Consider the following 19,314-nt stretch of genomic DNA (forward strand, 5'->3'; position numbering starts at 1 on the left):
AAACCCGTGGAGAATGGTTAAAAAGCATCTCATGTCTTTATTTTTAACAAGGGACAAGATACATCTTCCTGTTCTTAGAGGCTCAGTGCAGTGAAAACGGCTTTTGACATCATCAGAATGAACAGGGTGGTTTGTTATTGTCTTAGGCTGGGGGTGTGTGTTCTGTCACCATCTGTCAGAGCTGGGGCAGTTCTTTGCTGTTCACTGGGCAGTTTTTTCTTGATCTCTCCCACAGCCAATCCTCCCTCCAGGAGATCTCTTCTGTTCATGGGCCATCAATTATTAATTATCTTCTGTTCATGGCCAGTGAGTGTCCCTGCATTGCTGAGAAAATTCCATCATCCCATGGGGAGATGCTCCGCCCAGGGGGAGGAGCCAAGCATTCCTACCTGGATACAATCTGAGGCTTTGGGACACCACAGCAGCCTTTGCCCACTGCATTCCCAGAGGAGCAGCTTTCTGCCCCACTGCATTCCCAGAGGGAGCCCAGGCCCATCTCCAGCAGCCCTGGAGCTTCAGAGGAAAACTCCAGCCTTGTCCAGGATCCTGCTCCAGCAGAAGCACAGCTGGCACTGCAGGAGGGCTGAGCCACCATGGAATGGCACTGCTGCCACCACCCTGACCCACAGGCTGCCAGGGCCTGCTCTGACTCTGGCAGTGGTTTGTTTTCTTTTTGTACTATTACATTTGTATTTCTTTTTAATTTTCCTAGTAAAGAACTGTTATTCCTATTCCCATATCTTTGCCTGAGAGCCCCTTAATTTCAAAATTGTAATAATTCAGAGGGAGGGGGTTTATATTCTCCATTTCAGGGAAGACTCCTGCCTTCTTTAGCAGACACCTTTCTTTTCAAACCAAGACAGTTATCCGAACTGAATTCATTGCATGAAAAGAAGGAATGCAACAGCAGCAACAATTTGCCCATTTTAAAGGGGCAAAAGGAGCACAAAGCAGAAGAACCAGGAAGGGGGAGAGAGGAAATGAAGATTTTCGGCCCTTTCATGGGTGAAAAGGCACATTTGTTGTACATTTAGAGGCTGATGAATTATTGACAATTACAGCTGAACGGTCATGGCAGTATGCATCCCTAATGCAAGCAGCAAATGAATTTCTTATGACTGAGAGGGATGTCTGCTGTAGTAAACATGGCACACTCAGGGGACCTCTAGGCCCTTGTTTATGAAACCCTGGATAACATGGAAAACCACATCAGTGACTGTTCCTCTTGTTTCCTGCTACAGCTGATGGACTGGTGACACAAAAAATCTCTGTTCTGCCATGTTTGTAGACAGGATTTTTTGAGACTATTAAAAAAAACTCCAAAAATCCACAAAAAAAAAAAAAAAAAAAAAAAAAAAAAAACAAACCAAAATGAAACAAATAAAAACCAAAAAAGCTCAGACCACTGATCAGACATTTTTGGCAGCACTGTAAAAATGGAAGGTCCATAAAAACAGGAAGCTAAAGATTTTTGTATTAAGTTTTAAGAAAAAATATACTTTTCCTTGGAAATAAGATACTGAGTTATTTAGGGAACAGGAAACAGGATCCTGCTGTACTGTCACCACAAGTTCAGGTTCCTTCAACAGTAAAGACTCCCTAAATGTATATTAAGACACATTTCTTGTGAAAAAGGGGTTTACAACCTACTTTGGCAGCAGGACATGGGATTTTTCAGGAAAGTCAAAAGGTGTTCTTCTTCAATGGAATTCTCTTACACCACTTTCTATACACAAAGTTAATATCTGTCAGCATTAATCAGTATAAACAGTTGGCTGAGCCAACGCAGAGGAAATATGGTGAATGAATATTATGTGGAACTATTTAGTGTAACATGGTGAGCTAGAATGAATACAACATCTAGAATATAAAAAAAAAAAAAAAAAAAAACCAAAAAAAACCAGACATGCATATGAAAACCACTTCTAGTCCTAGAAGAGTTTGCTCTGGGAACTTACGTCTACACTGAAGGCCTGGTGATCAATACTATGAACTTAAAAATGTTAAAATGATTATGTTTTCTTACAAAATTCAGTTGCCATTGATGATTTTTCCCCTATTGTAGTCCTATGCATGTCCCACTTTTCCTTTTGTCATTTTTTTTCCTTGAGCAAGAAATTTTTCCTGTCATTTAGCTGGAATGCACATTTATGCTTTACTAACTGTAGATGCCTGCCATTGATTGCCCACTCACTTCCTGTGTTCCTTCACATGAAAAATTGTGAGAACAATTTAGTGTTCACAGAAAGGAAAGGGCTGATACTCCTGAGGAAAGCTACTGGAAAAATTTGTGCAGCAGTTTGCAGATTTCTTAATCTGTGCACATCTTTTTAGTGCTATTGCAGCCAAAGTCCTTCCTGGGCAGGAGAGAATCTTATCCCGTACATCTGTGTGGATGAGTCTGAAAGGGGATTTATCCAACTATTCTATGATTCCACCATTCCAAGATGGGTTATTTATCTCCTTACAGTTAATTACAACTGTAGATGCTTGGCTTGTGCTCCTTCAGCACACAAACAGAAGAAACCAGAATTAGCTCTTTGTGTCCTATATTCAGAATTTAAATCCCACATACCACTGAGATTATTGGAATTTGGAATTCTGCACCCTTGCAACAAACCATAAATTATCAATAAGAGTACCAATAGTCTTTAACATGAACTTTTCTCATACTCTTTTTTTCTTCAAATACAATTTGGACCTAGATCCTAAGAAAACCAAAAATTACATGAAGCATTACATAAAGATCTGTTCTCAACAGCACCTCATTTTGTTTTTTAAGGAGTTAACTCATTTAGATTGGGTACAGAGTTTGCAGAAAATGTTTTTTTTTGCTAAAACCTACCAGAAGACAGCTGGCCAGAAGACACAATCTATCAGGCAGCCCATTTTAACTAAAAAGCAGTCAATTTCCTATGGTTACTGAGGGTCAAGTGGGGCCACCTTTAATGTTCTGTTACACGAGGAGAAAATGTTAAAGCATTATGTAAAGCTCATACTGAATTACTGCTTATGTTAATGCTACCTGACCTTCCTTCTTTGCTGAAAAGATGTGATTGGCCATGTTAGCACAAATTTTGAAGTGGGGGGAAAAAAAGCAGCCAAATGCTGCCAGTGAACCTTGTTGGTTGTTTTAATTAAAGCCGTGTCTGTTCTCTTCCAGCCATTCCTTTCATCCCTTGCCTGCTGAGCTGACACGGGCTCACAGGCACAGCCAGGACATCTCCAGGGCAGAGCAAAAGTCCATCCAGCTCAGCCTTGTCTGGGACAGTGACCAGCACTTTGTGCTGGGGTGTTGGAGCCCCGGCTGCTGAGAATTTTGGGCTTTCTGTGCTGCCAGGCACTGACCCCCAGGAGAACACTGCACTGACCTGAGGCCGTGGAGAAGCTTCCAAAATGGAACGACAGAAGTGGGATTGTGGGTGTGGACTTAGAATAGAAGTGTGTGATATCACAGGGTGGGAAACTCAGAGTTTAAGGGTTTAGAATACAGGAATAGATACAAAGCAAGATGGAGGTTTTAGGGTGGAGGCTTTAGGGCAGAGGCTGGTCCTTCTTCTTCACCTCCTTCTCCCTGGGTTTGGGTGGTTTTGTGGAATTGGATAAAAAAGTCCTCATTGCGGGCACGGGTGGTTGGTTATTGGGTTAAAAGTGAAAATAACTTGGGTGTCATTTCTTAATTGGACAGTTTATCCTTAAAAGGCCTTGTAGAGAGAGAGAGATGGGGCTCCATTTTTAGTTTGTTGGAGTGAAGTGCTTCAGAACTCAGGATTTTTGAGACTATAATAGAGATAAGCACTAATAAACATCTGAGTCCCAACAAGAAATACCCTCTCACACATTTAATCCTGACCTTGGCAAAAAAGAATCAAAGAATCCATTACTGGGGGAGATGATTTATGAGGAATAAAACGCGACTGGTATGCCCCTCATTGGACCCTGCTGCTCCCTGGCAACTTGGAGATTAAAATAGCAATTTACAGGTGAGTAGAACGTTATTAAGGCAGAATTAGCCTGTCCCCAGTGGTCCCCAGAGGAATCCTACCTTTGGAGTACTTCCAGACAATGGTAGGAACGGGATAACCCTCGGCAGAGCAGTTGAGAATGACGGCTTTCCCATAGATCCCGTCCTGGTCACTGGGCTGGACCACAAACCTGGGGGGCACTGTGGGAAGGGAGCAAAGGGAGCCATCAGATTTCCAGCAATTTATTGGCAATTTTTTGGTATCTCAAAATGGCAGAGCAGTCACATGCAGAATTATAACATTTCATAGTGAAAAGCAAAAATTAAACCCAGGTTTTTGTGATCCAGTAACACACTAAGGTTGATTTTACCAGATAATTCACTTCCTGTGCACATCCTCAATGTATTTCTTGCTAAGCATGACAAAAACACCGGTCTTTACCAAATATAAGTTTATACCAAAATAAATTTATTAGACCTTTACACGGGAGAGGTTAAAAATGGAGTAATAGATAAATCATATTATTGTGGACAGAAAATAAATACTTTCTACCAAAGGTAGGTTTGTCAGATGTCTAAGAACAGTAGAATTTTTCTGTTTGCTTTTTTATAACAGTGAACTAGCAAGCTTTAAAAAAAGAATAATTAGATTATTTAATATAAATAACGTTTGCAAATAATGCTTTTATTAGCAATCAAATCACATTGTATTTAAATGAGCATCCTTTAACCATAACTTCTGATGGGACTTTGCCTTTCAACCAGCCAGAGAGAGATTCAACACAGTTTGCTTGCATTAAGTTGATAAGAAATCTTATTTCAGTGCATCAATGTGCACATATTATTAAACTTATCCCAAAGTAGCATAAAACCACTGCAGTGAGTCTTCCACATGTACCTATTTATACATAAATAAAATAAGATCTGCTTATCTCAGGGAAAAACTCTGCATGATCCAAATACGGGTACACAATGAAGAAAACAGCTTGTGACAATGTTAGGTCCAAAATTTTGACAGGAAAGCCTGATTCTAAATGTCCAAGTCTCATTCGACAAAATCATGAAAAAGAGGCTGAAAGTTGTGAAGACTGTGGAAAATCTTGAATTTTGAATTTTGAATTTTGAAAGTGTTTAATGGTTGTATTATGGTCAGTTAAGGTCACAGTATTTTGTTGAGCCTCTGCTCTTTGGTTCAGAACATGGAAGTGTAAATATCCAAGAAAAAAAGAAGCAAATTAATTGTGGTTTTATTCTACATGTTTTTCATTCTGTCATTTCTCACAAGGCCACAGAGGGTGACTGAACATGGGACACACTTTTTTCTTCTCAAATAATTTTTTTTTGCTTGAGTTCAGCAACACACTGAGATCTAAGGCAGCACAGGAGACATCCTAATAGTTCCTTGATCTCCTCATCCCACTGCAGAATTTGAAGCCTCATAGGTTCTCCAGGTCCAGGCAGAGCTGAATTTGTCTGAAAGTTGAGGAAGACAAAACAAAGGATCCAACCATCCATCCTTGTTCTGTTCCACCCCTGAGCTGCCTCTCCAGAAGTGCCAGAAATTAAGAAAGAAAGTCTGGTAAAAGGTTTTAGCACAAGAAAATGCAAGGGAGCACAGAGGGGGACCTCAGCACTGTAAATATTTTCCCTGGGGCCTGAAATAGTTATTAATGCCCATGAATGTGGGACTAATTATCCATTGAGAAAATCTGTGCAGCAGAAACACAGCAGAAGCACCAATGCTCTAATATATGAGCCTCAAGGTTTTTTTCAGTATAAGCACTCTCATAATTCATGCAAATATTAACTCTCATTGTGGCAGTGCCCCAAGTTTTCCTTAAAGAGAAACAGGAGCTGGCAGTGTTGGTGAGGGTGGGACAGCTCAGAGTTGAAGGTCTGTGGAAGTTCTCTGTGCAGGTTCAGAGACCCCTCCTCACACCAGCTTGAGCCTTCCTCCCTGTGCCTTCACAATCCAGACTCCCCTCCAGCTTTCTCAATCCACAGTCATAGACAGAGCTGCTTTTTAAAAAAGAACAGTCCTCTGGAGGGCAAATAATCCCCTGTCTTAGGCTGGGGGTGTGTGTTCTGTCACCATCTGTCAGAGCTGGGGCAGTTCTATGCTGTTCATTGGGCAGTTTTTTCTTGATCTCTCCCACAGCCAATCCTCCCTCCAGGAGATCTCTTCTGTTCATGGGCCATCAATTATTAATTCTCTTCTGTTCATGGCCAGTGAGTGTCCCTGCATGGCTGAGAAAATTCCATCATCCCATGGGGAGATGCTCTGCCCAGGGGAGGAGCCAAGCATTCCTACCTGGATACAATCTGACCTGGGGAACACCACAGCAGCCTTTGCCCACTGCATTCCCAGAGGAGCAGCTTTCTGCCCCACTGCATTCCCAGAGGAGCAGCTTTCTGCCCCACTGCATTCCCAGAGGAGCAGCTTTCTTCCCCACTGCATTCCCAGAGGAAGCCCAGGCCCATCTCCAGCAGCCCTGGAGCTCCAGAGGAAAACTCCAGCCTTGTCCAGGATCCTGCTCCAGCAGAAGCACAGCTGGCACTGCAGGAGGGCTGAGCCCCCATGGAATGGCACTGCTGCCACCACCCTGACCCACAGGCTGCCAGGGCCTGCTCTGACTCTGGCAGTGCTGTTTTGTATTACTGCATTTTTTATTTCATTTTTATTTTCTTCCCTAATAAAAACTGTTATTCCTATTCCCATATCTTTGCCTGAGAGCCCCTTAATTTCAAAATTGTAATAATTCAGAGGGAGGGGGTTTATATTTTCCATTTCAGGGGAGGCTCCTGCCTTCCTTAGCAGACACTTGTCTTTCAAACCAAGACATCCCCCTAACTGGACCTTTTCCTCACTATGGCCAAAATGCAAAGCTGTTTATTGCCTAACTACAGAAATGCTCTTTGGAACACGGCTACAAGAAACAGAAGGAACCAGCAGTGGTAGAGGCAAGAGATACCTCTGTACCAGAAAATATATTTACTGCTGGCAAACACTGTTGCTTTCCAAATGGCTGCCACGCTGAGAAACTTTTATTGTAGGTTATGTTAATTCACAATAGGCAAACATCAAACGTGAAATCCCAGCAGCAACAGATCTGGGCAATCACCCATCCTGTTCTAATTATGTGTTCAGAGAAAACATTTGCTTCAGTAGCTCCTTTCTCACTGTCCTGTGTTCGTTTCATCCCCAAACACACAATGAGGTATTTTCCAAGGCAGGTGAAAAGCACAGTTAGTTGCACAAATAGATTTGATTTTGTACGACTTGGCATGGTGGCATCAGCTTGTTTCACCTCGGTAGCTGTGAGTAAATTTGTGTTTGCAGCTTCTGAAAAATCAATTACAAGGTGCTTATCCATAAAGAGGGATAAAAAACCAATGCAAACCATGAACCCACCATTCTTACAGGTAAATTATTACAAAAGATGCAATGGAGTGACTGATCATCACTGTCCTCCTCTACCACTGAAGAGTTTGAAGAGCAAAATGTCTTTTAATATCTGTCTTCCAATACAAAATTTCTGTAATTTGTTTTATTTCCCTTCTCTTTGAAAAACATTTTTTTTATATTCTTCATTTGCTATGGATGACACTGGCAAGAAATGCTAAATTTTCAGGAAATTGTTTAATTAAATGAGCAGACATATGCAGAAAGTTCTGGAAAAAGTTAAGCAAGACTGCTTAGTATAGAATAAATGCATTCAGTCTTTAAAATACTATTTGCATTAAAGTTATCTGCTAAAACATATTTTTTGTGTGATCCCATTGAGCACATATAGAAAAAAAAGGATGGATGCCAAGTGGAAATATTCTTTGGGCTTTTTTATGGAAATTCTGCCACATTTTTCCACATCTTTTAAGAACTCACAGAGATATCCATGATATGTTGTGTCTTTAACACTGACAAACTCTGAACAAGGCTTTTCATCACATTGATATCACCGTATTTTTGGTTATATATAAAACCTAAGTTTTTGCTCAGATAGTCGATATTCTCAATTCTAATTATTACTTTCAGTAGAGGAAAATACTAGAATGGTAACTGCCAAAGTTAAATTTTGCTCTGCAGCTCCAGATGAGGTCTATCATCAGAAATCAGAGAATTTCCTTCTTTGGATCCATAAAGAAAACTTACTTGAAAAAACTCAGCCCACACCCAGTAATAGAAACAGTTTCTATGTTTGGTAAAGCTCTGGCCATCCTTTAGGACTGGTTATAAAAATGCCAACTGCTGCTCTGGTTTTGGAGACACAAACCCTTGCCACTTAGTCTTAAGACTGTCAATAGGAATCTGAAGAGATGCCACAACAATATAAAATTACTCATTCAATCCCCTGTCAGTGGTTTCTGTATTGCTGTCTAGGTAAAGCAAGAGGATTTTTCTTCTTATATAAATGATGAAAAATCAAACAGGGCAGACCTTGACATTTTTTTTTCCTTCTTGCTTGTTTGCTTCTCAATTTTATTTCAATTTAATAACTTGTTCTGAGCTAAGTGCTGCATTAGTTCAGGACACAGTGCTGTTAAAAACTTGTGCTAGATTTTGATACTTAGATTTAGATGATAAACCTACGTTCACTTTTTCATTATCTTTTAGGAGATCATTAGCCCTTAAAGAAAATATGCTTAGCAAGAATTTAACCAAGTTAATTTGTCTCATATGTTTGAGTTAATAGAAAAAAGTAAACAATTTCAGAAACTCTCTGAAATTACTCATGTATGTGGCTGAACAGTTCTACTTTTATCACCCTCCTTGTCTCAGCAGCACAGTTCCTTGAGCCTGTGAAGGAGGGAATTTAAAATTTATTTAAGAGTGAGTTTCTGGTAGGCCTTCATTCAGTGCAGCCCACAGGTCTGTGGTGAGAAATGAGCTGTTGAATTATTTAGGGTAAGAGCCATAAGTTGACAGATGCCAACTCTTTAATGGGTGAACTCAAAGGAGGTAAAAGGTTAAAGAGAGATAAAATAACCAAAAAAAAAGGTATTTTCAGTCAATATTATGGTTATCAGTCTCAGGCTCTCACTGAGGGAAAACAAAGAGTGAATCAGAACAGGGTTCAGCACCCCCAAATCCTTCTCCCAGAGCTGCTCCATCTTTTCATTCCCAGCCTGGATGGATCCTGGGGATTGCCCCGACCCAGGTGCAGCACCAGCACTTGGTGAGGTTAAACATCATGAGATCCCTGTGGTCCCACATCCACTCCCTGGTTTAAATCTGCTCTGTGCACATGCAAGAATCCCTCCTGACCTGCCAGGAGCCAGGTGCCAAACTCACACATTCCTTCCCGGATTTCAAATCCATGCAAGCACTTCTGGCTCCCAGAGATCAGTGAATCCCTCTGGAGAGTAATTCTGAAGGCTCCTGACACAAGCTCCTCTGGTGGGCTGCTGGAGTGAGTTAAGAAATAATCTATGGCATCAGCCTGGAATGCAGTGTTTCATTTTTACATGGAATATTTGTACTTCACATTTGGATCTCACTGTCAAAATGATGGAGGAAATTTAATCAGCCAAAGCAACCCTTGATGTATTAATGAATGAGATCGTTAAACACTGTACTTTAGTAAAGATGAACAGTTATTAAATTTGGCCATTGGACCTAAGGGGTCGATTTAGCTGGTTCAGTGAAACCATTTGCTCTGCAGCTCAAGAAAAAAAGATGTACTTTTGCAAAATGACACCGTGCCCTGGTGGTTTGTGTTGATCAGGTTTGTCTAATGAATACATTAAATAAGTGAATCCTTTAGAAGTTATCTTCAAAGCCACAGTGTAAACACCAGCAAAGAAGGTAAATGAGTTTAGACACCAGCTCTGACCTTAAATCTTCCCTCCCTGCTTTCCTGTCCCAAACTGCTTTTGCTGCATCACCCCAGCACCACCACCAAACATCACAAAAAAGGTGGAAACTCTCTCTTACGATCTGGAAAATTCAGGGACTCCTCATTGTGTGCCCAACTATCTAATTATATTCAACACCCCAGGCAAGTGCAAAATGAAAATACATTTAATGCACTAAATGCATGATGGGGGGGTTATTAGGTATCTAAAGACCTTATCTCAATTTTAACTTATGATGTGTTCACTAACAGCACATATAACATCATGATTTATTTATCCACTACTATCTTTGAATTCCCTTTGCTGGTAGCATCAGAAAAATTTTGAACTCATAATACATTTATCGTTTTTTTCTTTTTGGTTACCCATTGGAATTCTTTTCACTGCATTTTATTTCATAAGTACTTCATTTTAGGAAACTACAGAAATTAATAACACATGATAAAGTGTATATAGATTTTTAATCACACTTAGACGACAACCTTAATGAGTAAAGTCTTGATTAATTCCTTGTGATGATTTAAGTAGTTGACAGAGAAGATATTTTCCTCATTTCTATCTATGGCTCTCATGACAGGCTCCTATCCTTTCCTTTTTCTTATTGGCATGACTAGCAAACCAAGAGTGTGCCAAGAAATTATTATTATTATTATTATTAATGAGGTTTTGAGAAGCCCTTCTAGCTGCCAAATTTGTAATGCATTTCCAGAAGATCTGCAGACCAGGATCTGAAAGCGCCTACGATTTTGAGAAGGAAAGTCCTGTTCTTACTCACTTCCTACTGAACTTTCAAAAGATATTCCATAAACATTGGGACTAATCAAGCCTGCTTTTCTGTGGATTTGTATCTTGTGCTTGAGGAGAGATGCCAGTTGGAAGAATTCTTGTGTTGGCAGAAGCTTTTGCCTGTTTAGATTCTCTAGTATTACACCCAATGTTTCTTATCAATCACTTCTTAATATGAAGTTTGCAGAGCTCAGCTCCACTGGAGGTGTTTTCCCCTCTTCCAATTAGTCTAAAATTAGCCAATAATTTGTGGAGAGAAGCACTGACAGCCCCAAGCTCTGACAGTCCAGAGAATTTGGCTCTGTCTCATTTCTAGGTTGTCACCAAGGGGCTCAGAGAGAGCTGAGATTGCCCTGAGATGATCTCACCCAGGTGCTCCAAAGCTTTGTTGTCTCCCTTTCTCTCAGCTGCTGCCTTCCATCTCCTGTGAGATGCTGTGGAAGCTGGCCATCATCTTCCTCTGATATTTAACACAGAGAGAAGCCAGCCTTGCTGGCCGGGTGTTTTTAGGGCTTCTCATCACCACTTGGTTGCTTTTATAAAGCACCAAATAATTGGAACCGTGAAGATTTGCCAAGAATTTAAGAAACCAGTTCTTGTTTTCCTTTTGCCATTTAGCACCTCTGGCAAAATGGCAGTGCAGCTCAGATATGAAAAATAATATTTGTAGGACAAATATAAGAAATCTATTTAATAGACTTAAAACAGGAATATATGATGATTAAAAAAGAGCAGATCCATGTGATCTGACAGAAGATATTGAGGAAAACATATCTGAAGATGTAAAGATGATGAATTTAGGTTTGTGTATGGAATCTGCAGAAATTTGTGTGTTCACTAATAATCCAAATGAAGCAATGAGCAGTTGGCCTGTGTTTCTTCACTCACCTTAGGAATGTCTTGTCTTTAGAGTCTACTTCTAGTCCTACCCATGTGCTGTAAAATGATGTGGATTCCCATTTAGTTTGGAAACACAATGGCCTGCACTGTTTTAATGTCTACTTTTGAAATGAATACAAGGACAGTCTGAATAAGGAAAAAGGGATTGTGTGGGTGACAGTCATATTTCACTTAATTTTCCTTTCCCATTCACTGTCTGCTCTCATATCAAAATGCACAGTGTGCACATAAATAAGATTTTCCCAGAACACATCTCCCAGCATTTAGGATAGCCAACATTTAAATTTAAAGCACACTGCTGAGAAACCCTCAAACAATGGGGATTAGAGACAAGAGGAGTTAAAGCACCACTTCTCCCTGTATTTGGAGGTAAACCACTTAGATTATTTAGAAAAATATAATGTTTCAGTTATGAACAAAAAGATGAGGAGGGATCAGAAAGCCTGGAGAATAAACAGGCAGCAGGAAAACAAGTCTGACTAGAAATGTGTACAGGTCAGGTTGGATGCAGAGGAGTGATCACAGTGACTCTTTGGTGGCTGTTTGAGCTCTGACCTCTGTGGGATGAGGCAGCAGAAGCAGTTCAGTACGAGGGAAAGAGGTCAGGGTAGGGTTTTGGCAGAGAATTCAGGTCAGACATGATATTTCCCCTTTTCTTCTGAGTGAGAGCTGTTATCTCAGATGCACATCCAAAACTGATTAAAACATTATCGTTTAAAGTGACAGCGAGAGAGAGGAGAGGATTTAAGGAGGCTCTGCAAAGCATTACATGGGCAGAAAGATAAGCAAGGGGGGGAACATGATGTAGCCTTCATAACATCCTAAAAATTGCAGAATCCAGAATTGCTCTCCAAGCCCTTGGGTATAAGAGAGTGGGAAGCTTCTCTCTGTCATGTCCGTGCATTTTTTACACCTCCTCAGGAGGTGTAATTAGAGCAGAAAGCATACAAGGGGGAAGTGGAGGTGAAAATGGAGGTGTTGGGGTGAGGAAGAGGTGAGAAAGGCTTCCCAAAACTCTGGGACAAGAGGGGAAGCTGGACAAGAGGGGAAAACTGATTAATGCCTGAAAAGGCAGCAAGAGGCAGATGTGTCCCAGGAACAGAGGTCAGGGGAGGAATTACCCACAGACAGCAAGAGACAGGGAAAGTGCAGTGCAGGCAAAGCCAGGAGAAGTGAGGGCATGGCAGGGCTTGTCCCCATCAGTGGGGGACAGGGCAGAAATCCCTACACAGAGCAGAAACCACTACAAAGAGCAGAAATCCCTGCACAGAGCAGAAATCCCTACACTCGTGGGTCTCAGTGCTGGCAAGGACAGACAGTGGTGGCAGAGAACCTGTTCTCAGCTGGTAAAAATGGGAGTAAGAAATGCCTGTAGGAACCCACACAGGGTTGCTGGAGATTCATTCCCATCACTTCCAGAGCTGAATTACAGCTGAAAAACAGGGGAAATCCCAGCTGGTTTTAGGTGCAGCATTTCTGAGCAGGGCAGACACATGTGAGGTTTTCAACCTTCCCTTCTCCAGCAAAAGAGGAGGTGAGGAAAATCATTATTAGAGTGAGGAATAGGGTTAAAATTAGCAGAAAATCTTAGAAAGGAATAATTAAATGCATGTAGTTAATTAGACTACTTCATTTAAGAATTACTAAATAAATGAGGAAAGTAATAGACACCTGTACTGAATAATCTTAAGCAAGATTAAAATCAGTAAAATTTTAAAAAATAATGAAATATTTATATCAAAACTAGTAGAAAAGTAATGAATCTGTTTACCACTGACTTTTGGGCATACTAGCATTAAAAAAGTAAGCATATTGGAAAACTAGGGAATAATTCCTTAAGGATAGCATTAGGACACTGGGTACATTTGGCTTAAAAGAGTTCTTCAGATTTTGGGTGGGAATAAACCCTGGGAAAATTTGCAAAGGCTCCATTAAGATTTTAAGGTTTATCTTGGCAAACATATAGGAGGGAATATAAAATGTAGCGATGTGCAGCAGGTGGAAATTAGTGAGGTTCCTTGAATGATTATTCTTTCTCTGAGAAGCCCAGTGGCTTGGTAGCAAGAAAGAGGTGTTGGAGAGGGAAGGGTCTAACTGAGTTTTTTAAAATAAAAATTTGAAACACTTTGAAAAACTCCTGGAAGGAAAAGGAAGCAATATGAACTTCAACTTTTGTTGAAGTTGTGCACAGTAAGTTTGAAAATACGTCACAAGGAATAATCTCTAGATAATTTGGCTAAGGTTTGACTAGAAAGGTTTTTTCCCACATTAAATGTTTGCTTACTGAATGTATATTCACATCTATTTCAAGGCAAAATGTTGTGAAATCATCATGAGGGCATGAATCCTGCTAATTGCATAATAAACCAGGAAAACAATGTCACAGCAGAGAGTCCTTTCCCCATGAAGTCAGCATCAATGTTCTGCTTTTTTACTGACATAATGCTGTAGGAGAGAGTGGTCTAAATAAAAAATGGATATAATCAGACTAAAACACTAGCACAGAATACTTTGCTACCATTTTAAAGGTTTCATCCCAATGACAGAATTTCCCAGGAAGTCACGCCTGAGGCTCCCCCACCCATCCCATACGCTCCAGGGTTTTTCATTCGTTTCAAGACTTTAGATAGGAAAAGACCACATTACTTTCTGTGCCTCATTGCTCTCTGTGCTCTCTGCCACAGAGAAAGGGATTACCATATTCCCCTCTATCCTTGTCACTGCTTTTAATGAAGGGATGGGACTATTTTCAGGCTAAGAACGATTTATTGCTCAGGTAAACATCAGTCTCAGAGGCTGTGAGATTTTAGAGGGGCAACCAGTCAGCCATAGCTCAAGAGTAGTCATAAGTTCTTTGTTACAAGGCAATATAGAACTTTCTAACCCAACAGACAGTTACCACATGGCTTATTTTGTTTTTCTAACCTATCACCTTTACTCACTTCTACTGCACTTTGGATACTTTTGTCCAAATGGCTTCTGTCTCACATGCACACAAATGCTTCTGTTATAACTTCTAAACTCTTAGCTCACTCCATACAACCACACCCCTACATTACAAACCCTTCACCATCTTATCACTACAGTTTCTCACTTACTTAAGGCATGTTCTTATTTACAGCTATAGAAACACAAGTTTATGATTTTTTTCTGCTTAATGTCTGTGTATTATATTTTTACATCAATCCAAGCTTCTCCCAAGGCTGCAAATCAAACCTTTCCGTGTCTGTGGAAGTTTCTATTTGACTGATTCCCACACCCCTCTTTTTCACACTTCCCATCAAACAGGTGTCACCACAAAATACTGATGATTCCCGCTTCATGGGCGCCTTTCAAAGTAATTACACCTCCTTACCCCTGACGATTAATTGGCTTTGGTGCTCCACGGCTGCTGCGTCGTTCCTGGCTATGCAGGTGTAGTTCCCGTTGTGCATCAGGGAGAGGTTGGAGATCCTCAGGGAGCTGGTGAAGTCGATGTTGTCGATGGTGACGCCCAGGCTGGCGGGGATGGGCCGGCCGTCCTTCTGCCAGGTGATGGTGATGGGCAGGTCCCCCGAGACCACCACGCAGGGGATGAAGACCCTCTGCCCGATGGAGAAGCGAGGGAACTCGAAAGGTTGGATGAAAGGTGGGACTGGAAGGAGAGAGGGAAAGAGGGAGCTGTTAAAGCCACGGCTTTGTTTATGGAAATAATGGGGCAGATGTGCAGCGTGGGATTAGTGGCTTAGGATTTTAGCTTTTATGTTTTTTCATATATTTGTAATCCTGCAATTCTTCAGTGTATAGCTCTAAACTCCATATACAGTCCTAGCTACTGCTTTCCCAGTTTGGTCAGACACAATTCCTCTCTAGTTCTGGGGATCAAGGACACCTCACTGTCTCAGACCTTGAGAGATTTAAACAAAAGTGAGTTGGAGGAACCAAATTTGGGATAAATTACTTCATTACCTGAAGCTGTAATTGGAAGATTAACCCCCAGTATTCAAATGTCCCAAACTTTTAAAAGTGTGAAAACCCGTGACCCATCATCCATTTTGGGTGTAGCCCTTGGAGAGGCTTCATCTGCCCTAAATGTACCTGAAGGCCCTTCAATAAATAGAACTGCTTTTTATTCCCTAATTTTGTCTGTCCTCTGTTATTAGGTAGCCCCAAAAAGGCATCAAGATGTGCAGAATCTACACCTCTGACAGCCACAAAGCATTGTTTAGCAGGAAAAAAAATCACATTTTTGAATACACCTTCTCATTTCTTGGCCACCCAGTGCATAAGCAGAGATGACAAGCAGGGGATGTCCTGGCTTCTAGAGACACTTGACCTCACTGCCAGACCCCTACCAAAAGGATCAAGCAGCTCTTCCAGAAATCACAGCACCGCCAGCTTGAGCCTCTCCAGGGCTGCCAGCAGTGACATTGCCAGGAAGAGCTCAGCAGCTTTCAAGGTCTGGTTCAAGAGCTTTGCTTAAAGGTCATGGAATAGACCTGAAGAGGCTCCAGCTTTGCTTCCTTAAGTGCCTCTCTCACTTATTTCTTAATGTTTCAAGTCACAATTCTCACTAAGATTGCAGGAAAGGGAATACAGTACTTGTATGTTGTCCTGATTTTTAAAAGTGTGAAGTTTTCTTTTATAGTTTTTTTGGATGTTTTAAAGTTCTCATAAAACTTCTTTAGCCTTCTGATAATGTTTACATATTTGAGAGTCATAGTTCCCACACAATTTCATGTACAAATAGAAGAGTTTGCACATTTCTCTGTGGGTGGAGAGAAATGATTGATTGATCTTTGGACCAGTGTGGTTGGAGAGGTGGTAATTCCATCCTCCAATCCAGGGTCACCTTTGGAATTCTATAAATACCAGATGTTTGAATAAAACTGGCTCTTTTTCTCTTTTGAACTTACCAAGCTTCTGTGTACTCATTTTGTGTCCAATAGCGACACTTGTAGGACAGCAAATTAAGGCAAAACTGATTTCTAATTAGAGGGATGGTACAAGGCTCGAGTGTTCAAGTTGGGATTTAATTCCTGCTAAGCATATTTGGCCTGAAAAATATTTTTTAATTTCCTTTTCTTTTTTACTGTATTATTCTCTGTCTGAAACAAAAAACCTGAAAGAAATTACCATATTTTCTACCAAAGTAAAGAATCCTAGTTCTTAAAATAATTTGGTTTTCAGCTATTTTTAATAAAAACTAGTGAAACAGTCAGATTACATTAACACAGAAAAAATAATGGAGCTGCCATGTTTTCTTTGGGTTGTGGTTGGAATGTTTACTAAAAAATTGGTAAATTGAGAGGCAAATACTTGTCCAGATGAAGCACTCAAAATCTTTTGCCCTTCTCAGGGGAGCATTCAAACAACCAGGGCATTTATCTCAGACAGGTTTTTATCAATCACTCCTGAAAGGGCTGCACAACCAACTTTGCAAGCAGTACTCAAATCCTAATTTATCAAAAGAGAAGGTTCCTAGAGGTTATGTACCTCAGATATAGAAGTGCATTTTCCTATTGCCTGAGAGATCACTTACACATAATCTGTGCTACATTTGAACAGGAAAGATGGAAGGATAGCCAGAGCAGAACATTTATAGTGATCGATATGTTTGAACTCCAGAAGAAAATGGAGTTGGTGGCTTTGTCTAATTGTATTTCTTTTGTCCTTTTTCCCTTCAGAAATTCTAAGGTTGTGCTTTCCCCAGAGTTGAAGCAGAAAAAAAAAAAATCTCACAAGTGGTTGCAGTGTGTGCCCATGAACTTCCCCAGCAGCATTTTTCCTCCTCTGCCAGTGTCCTATTTCTGGAATGCAGGGACAAGTGTTGGTGACCACTGAGTCAGCTCCGGGCACTTCCTTTGATCCATATGTTGGGTCTTCCATTAGGAGTAAGAAAATTCATCAAGCATGGCCAGCAGGAGGGGATTCTGTCCCTCTGTCCCCTCAGGTGAGAGCCCACCTGCAGAGCTGCCCCAGCCCTGTCCCAGCCCAGGGAGGAGCTGGAGCTGCTGCAGAGAGCCCAGAGGAGGCTCCAGGATGAGCAGAGGGCTGGAGCAGCTCTGCTGGGAGGAAAGGCTGGCACAGCTGGCATTGTTCACCTGCACAGGAGAAGCTTTGGGCTGAGCTCAGGGTGGCCTTGCAGGGCCTGAAGGAGCCCCAGGAAAGCTGGAGAGAGACAATTTCCAGGGGATGCAGGGACAGGACACAGGGAATGGCTCCCAGGGAGAGTGGGATAGAAAGTAGATATAAGGTAGAGTAGATATAAGGAAGAAAGTTATCTATCTAGAGTAGATATAAAGAAGAAATCCTTCCCTGTGAGGGTGGGCAGGCCCTGGCACAGGGTGCCCAGAGCAGCTGTGGCTGCCCCTGGATCCCTGGCAGTGCCCAAGGCCAGGTTGGACACTGGGGCTTGGAGCAGCCTGGCACAGTGGAAGGTGTCCCTGCCATGGCAGGGGTGGCACTGGGTGATCTTTATGGTCCCTTCCAGCCCAAGCCATTCTGTGATTTATAATTCCATGACTCCAGGCCCGCCAAAGGACTAAGGCCTTGTTCAAAGCCATGTTCAAATGTGCAGATTCACCTCACGGTGCAAGAGGTTGACAAACACAAATTTGGTATTAACTCCACAGTTTCCAGCACAGCCACGGTGCCATTTGATGAGGAGAAGTTATGACCATGCTCAGCTGCCACAGAGAGGTGACATCAGGGACATCAGGACAACACAATTAATCCTTTCAGGCCTTCACTGGCTTTTCCCAAGTGTCTCACTGTCTGGGTTTGGGAAGGGTGCCACTGCCAACCATTTTTCTCACAGGCTGTAAGACTTTTTCCTGACTGCCCACTCTCTAATTGCTAAAACGTGTCCTTTGGTATTCTAAACACCTGATAGATCAGGCACAGAAAAAAAAGAAACTAGATATAAATTACTGTGTTTATTTGAACTTTGAGCACTACCTGCCTGTTCACTTGAGGACTTTTGCTGTCACAAAGTGAGGCAAAATACCTGCAGTCTCTTGGAATTGCCTTAGCCCAGCTAACTCAATCACATGAGATATCTCAGATTCTTTGTATATCAGCAGAAAAAAAAATCTCTTAGCATTTATTGATGAACAGTTCATAATATGAATGGGAATGAGAAATTACCTGAATGTATCTTTCAAAAGGTTTTGCCATAAATTTTCCCCTAGATGAGTGTAAATACCCACTATGAGTGTAAATGCCAAGTCATTTCCTTACTGTGCTGCCCAACACATTTCTGCACAAACCCTTCTTTTTGTCTCAGACACCATTACTGAAAAATATGCTAAAATTCACAACAGGGTGGCAAATTACTTCTGTATTTTCTGCTGAGTGTGTAATAAATTTGAGGCAATCTTTCACAGACAAAATGATATCAAAAGTCAGACGAAATATTGCCCAAGGATTATAATATGCATCTTCACTCTCCATCTCCCCGATGAAGAAAAAAAGGAGAAAGATCATTAGGTGACATTGAAATGTTTTTCAGAAAATACTGATTTGCAAGGCTGCATTCACCAGCTCTAAAATATAAGTAGCAGCCTGCAGAGTATTTCAGAAATTGGCTGAAATATTTTTAGGCAGCACATTATCCTTCTATTCAGGTTTTCAAGATACAGAGGAAGCCAACATTTCTGCTTCATAAAATATAATGTATATTCAACTTGAAGCAGCTTTCAGTCCTGACGAGGAGCTTATTTTAAAAGCCAATGTGTAATTTAAAAATCAGTACTTAGAAGAAAGTAAATAGTCTTGTAGAAACTTTGAAGTATTGAAGAATGTTTTTCAGCTATGGTATTCACCAGTTT

General features: G+C 41.1%; 1 protein-coding gene across 1 annotated transcript in view; it reads right to left on the reverse strand.

Moving 5' to 3' along the window:
* DSCAM (DS cell adhesion molecule) overlaps positions 1–19,314 on the reverse strand; it is a 446,151-nt gene that overhangs the window by 145,473 nt on the left and 281,364 nt on the right. The window contains exons 9-10 of the mRNA XM_053969848.1: positions 14,859–15,137; positions 4,046–4,165 (exon numbers count right to left, since the gene is read on the reverse strand). Coding sequence (XP_053825823.1) covers positions 4,046–4,165; positions 14,859–15,137 — 399 coding nt within the window. The remainder of the gene's footprint in view (positions 1–4,045; positions 4,166–14,858; positions 15,138–19,314) is intronic.

The sequence above is a fragment of the Vidua macroura genome, chromosome 2, assembly GCF_024509145.1.
Source record: "Vidua macroura isolate BioBank_ID:100142 chromosome 2, ASM2450914v1, whole genome shotgun sequence".
NCBI classification, from domain to species: Eukaryota; Metazoa; Chordata; class Aves; order Passeriformes; family Viduidae; genus Vidua; species Vidua macroura.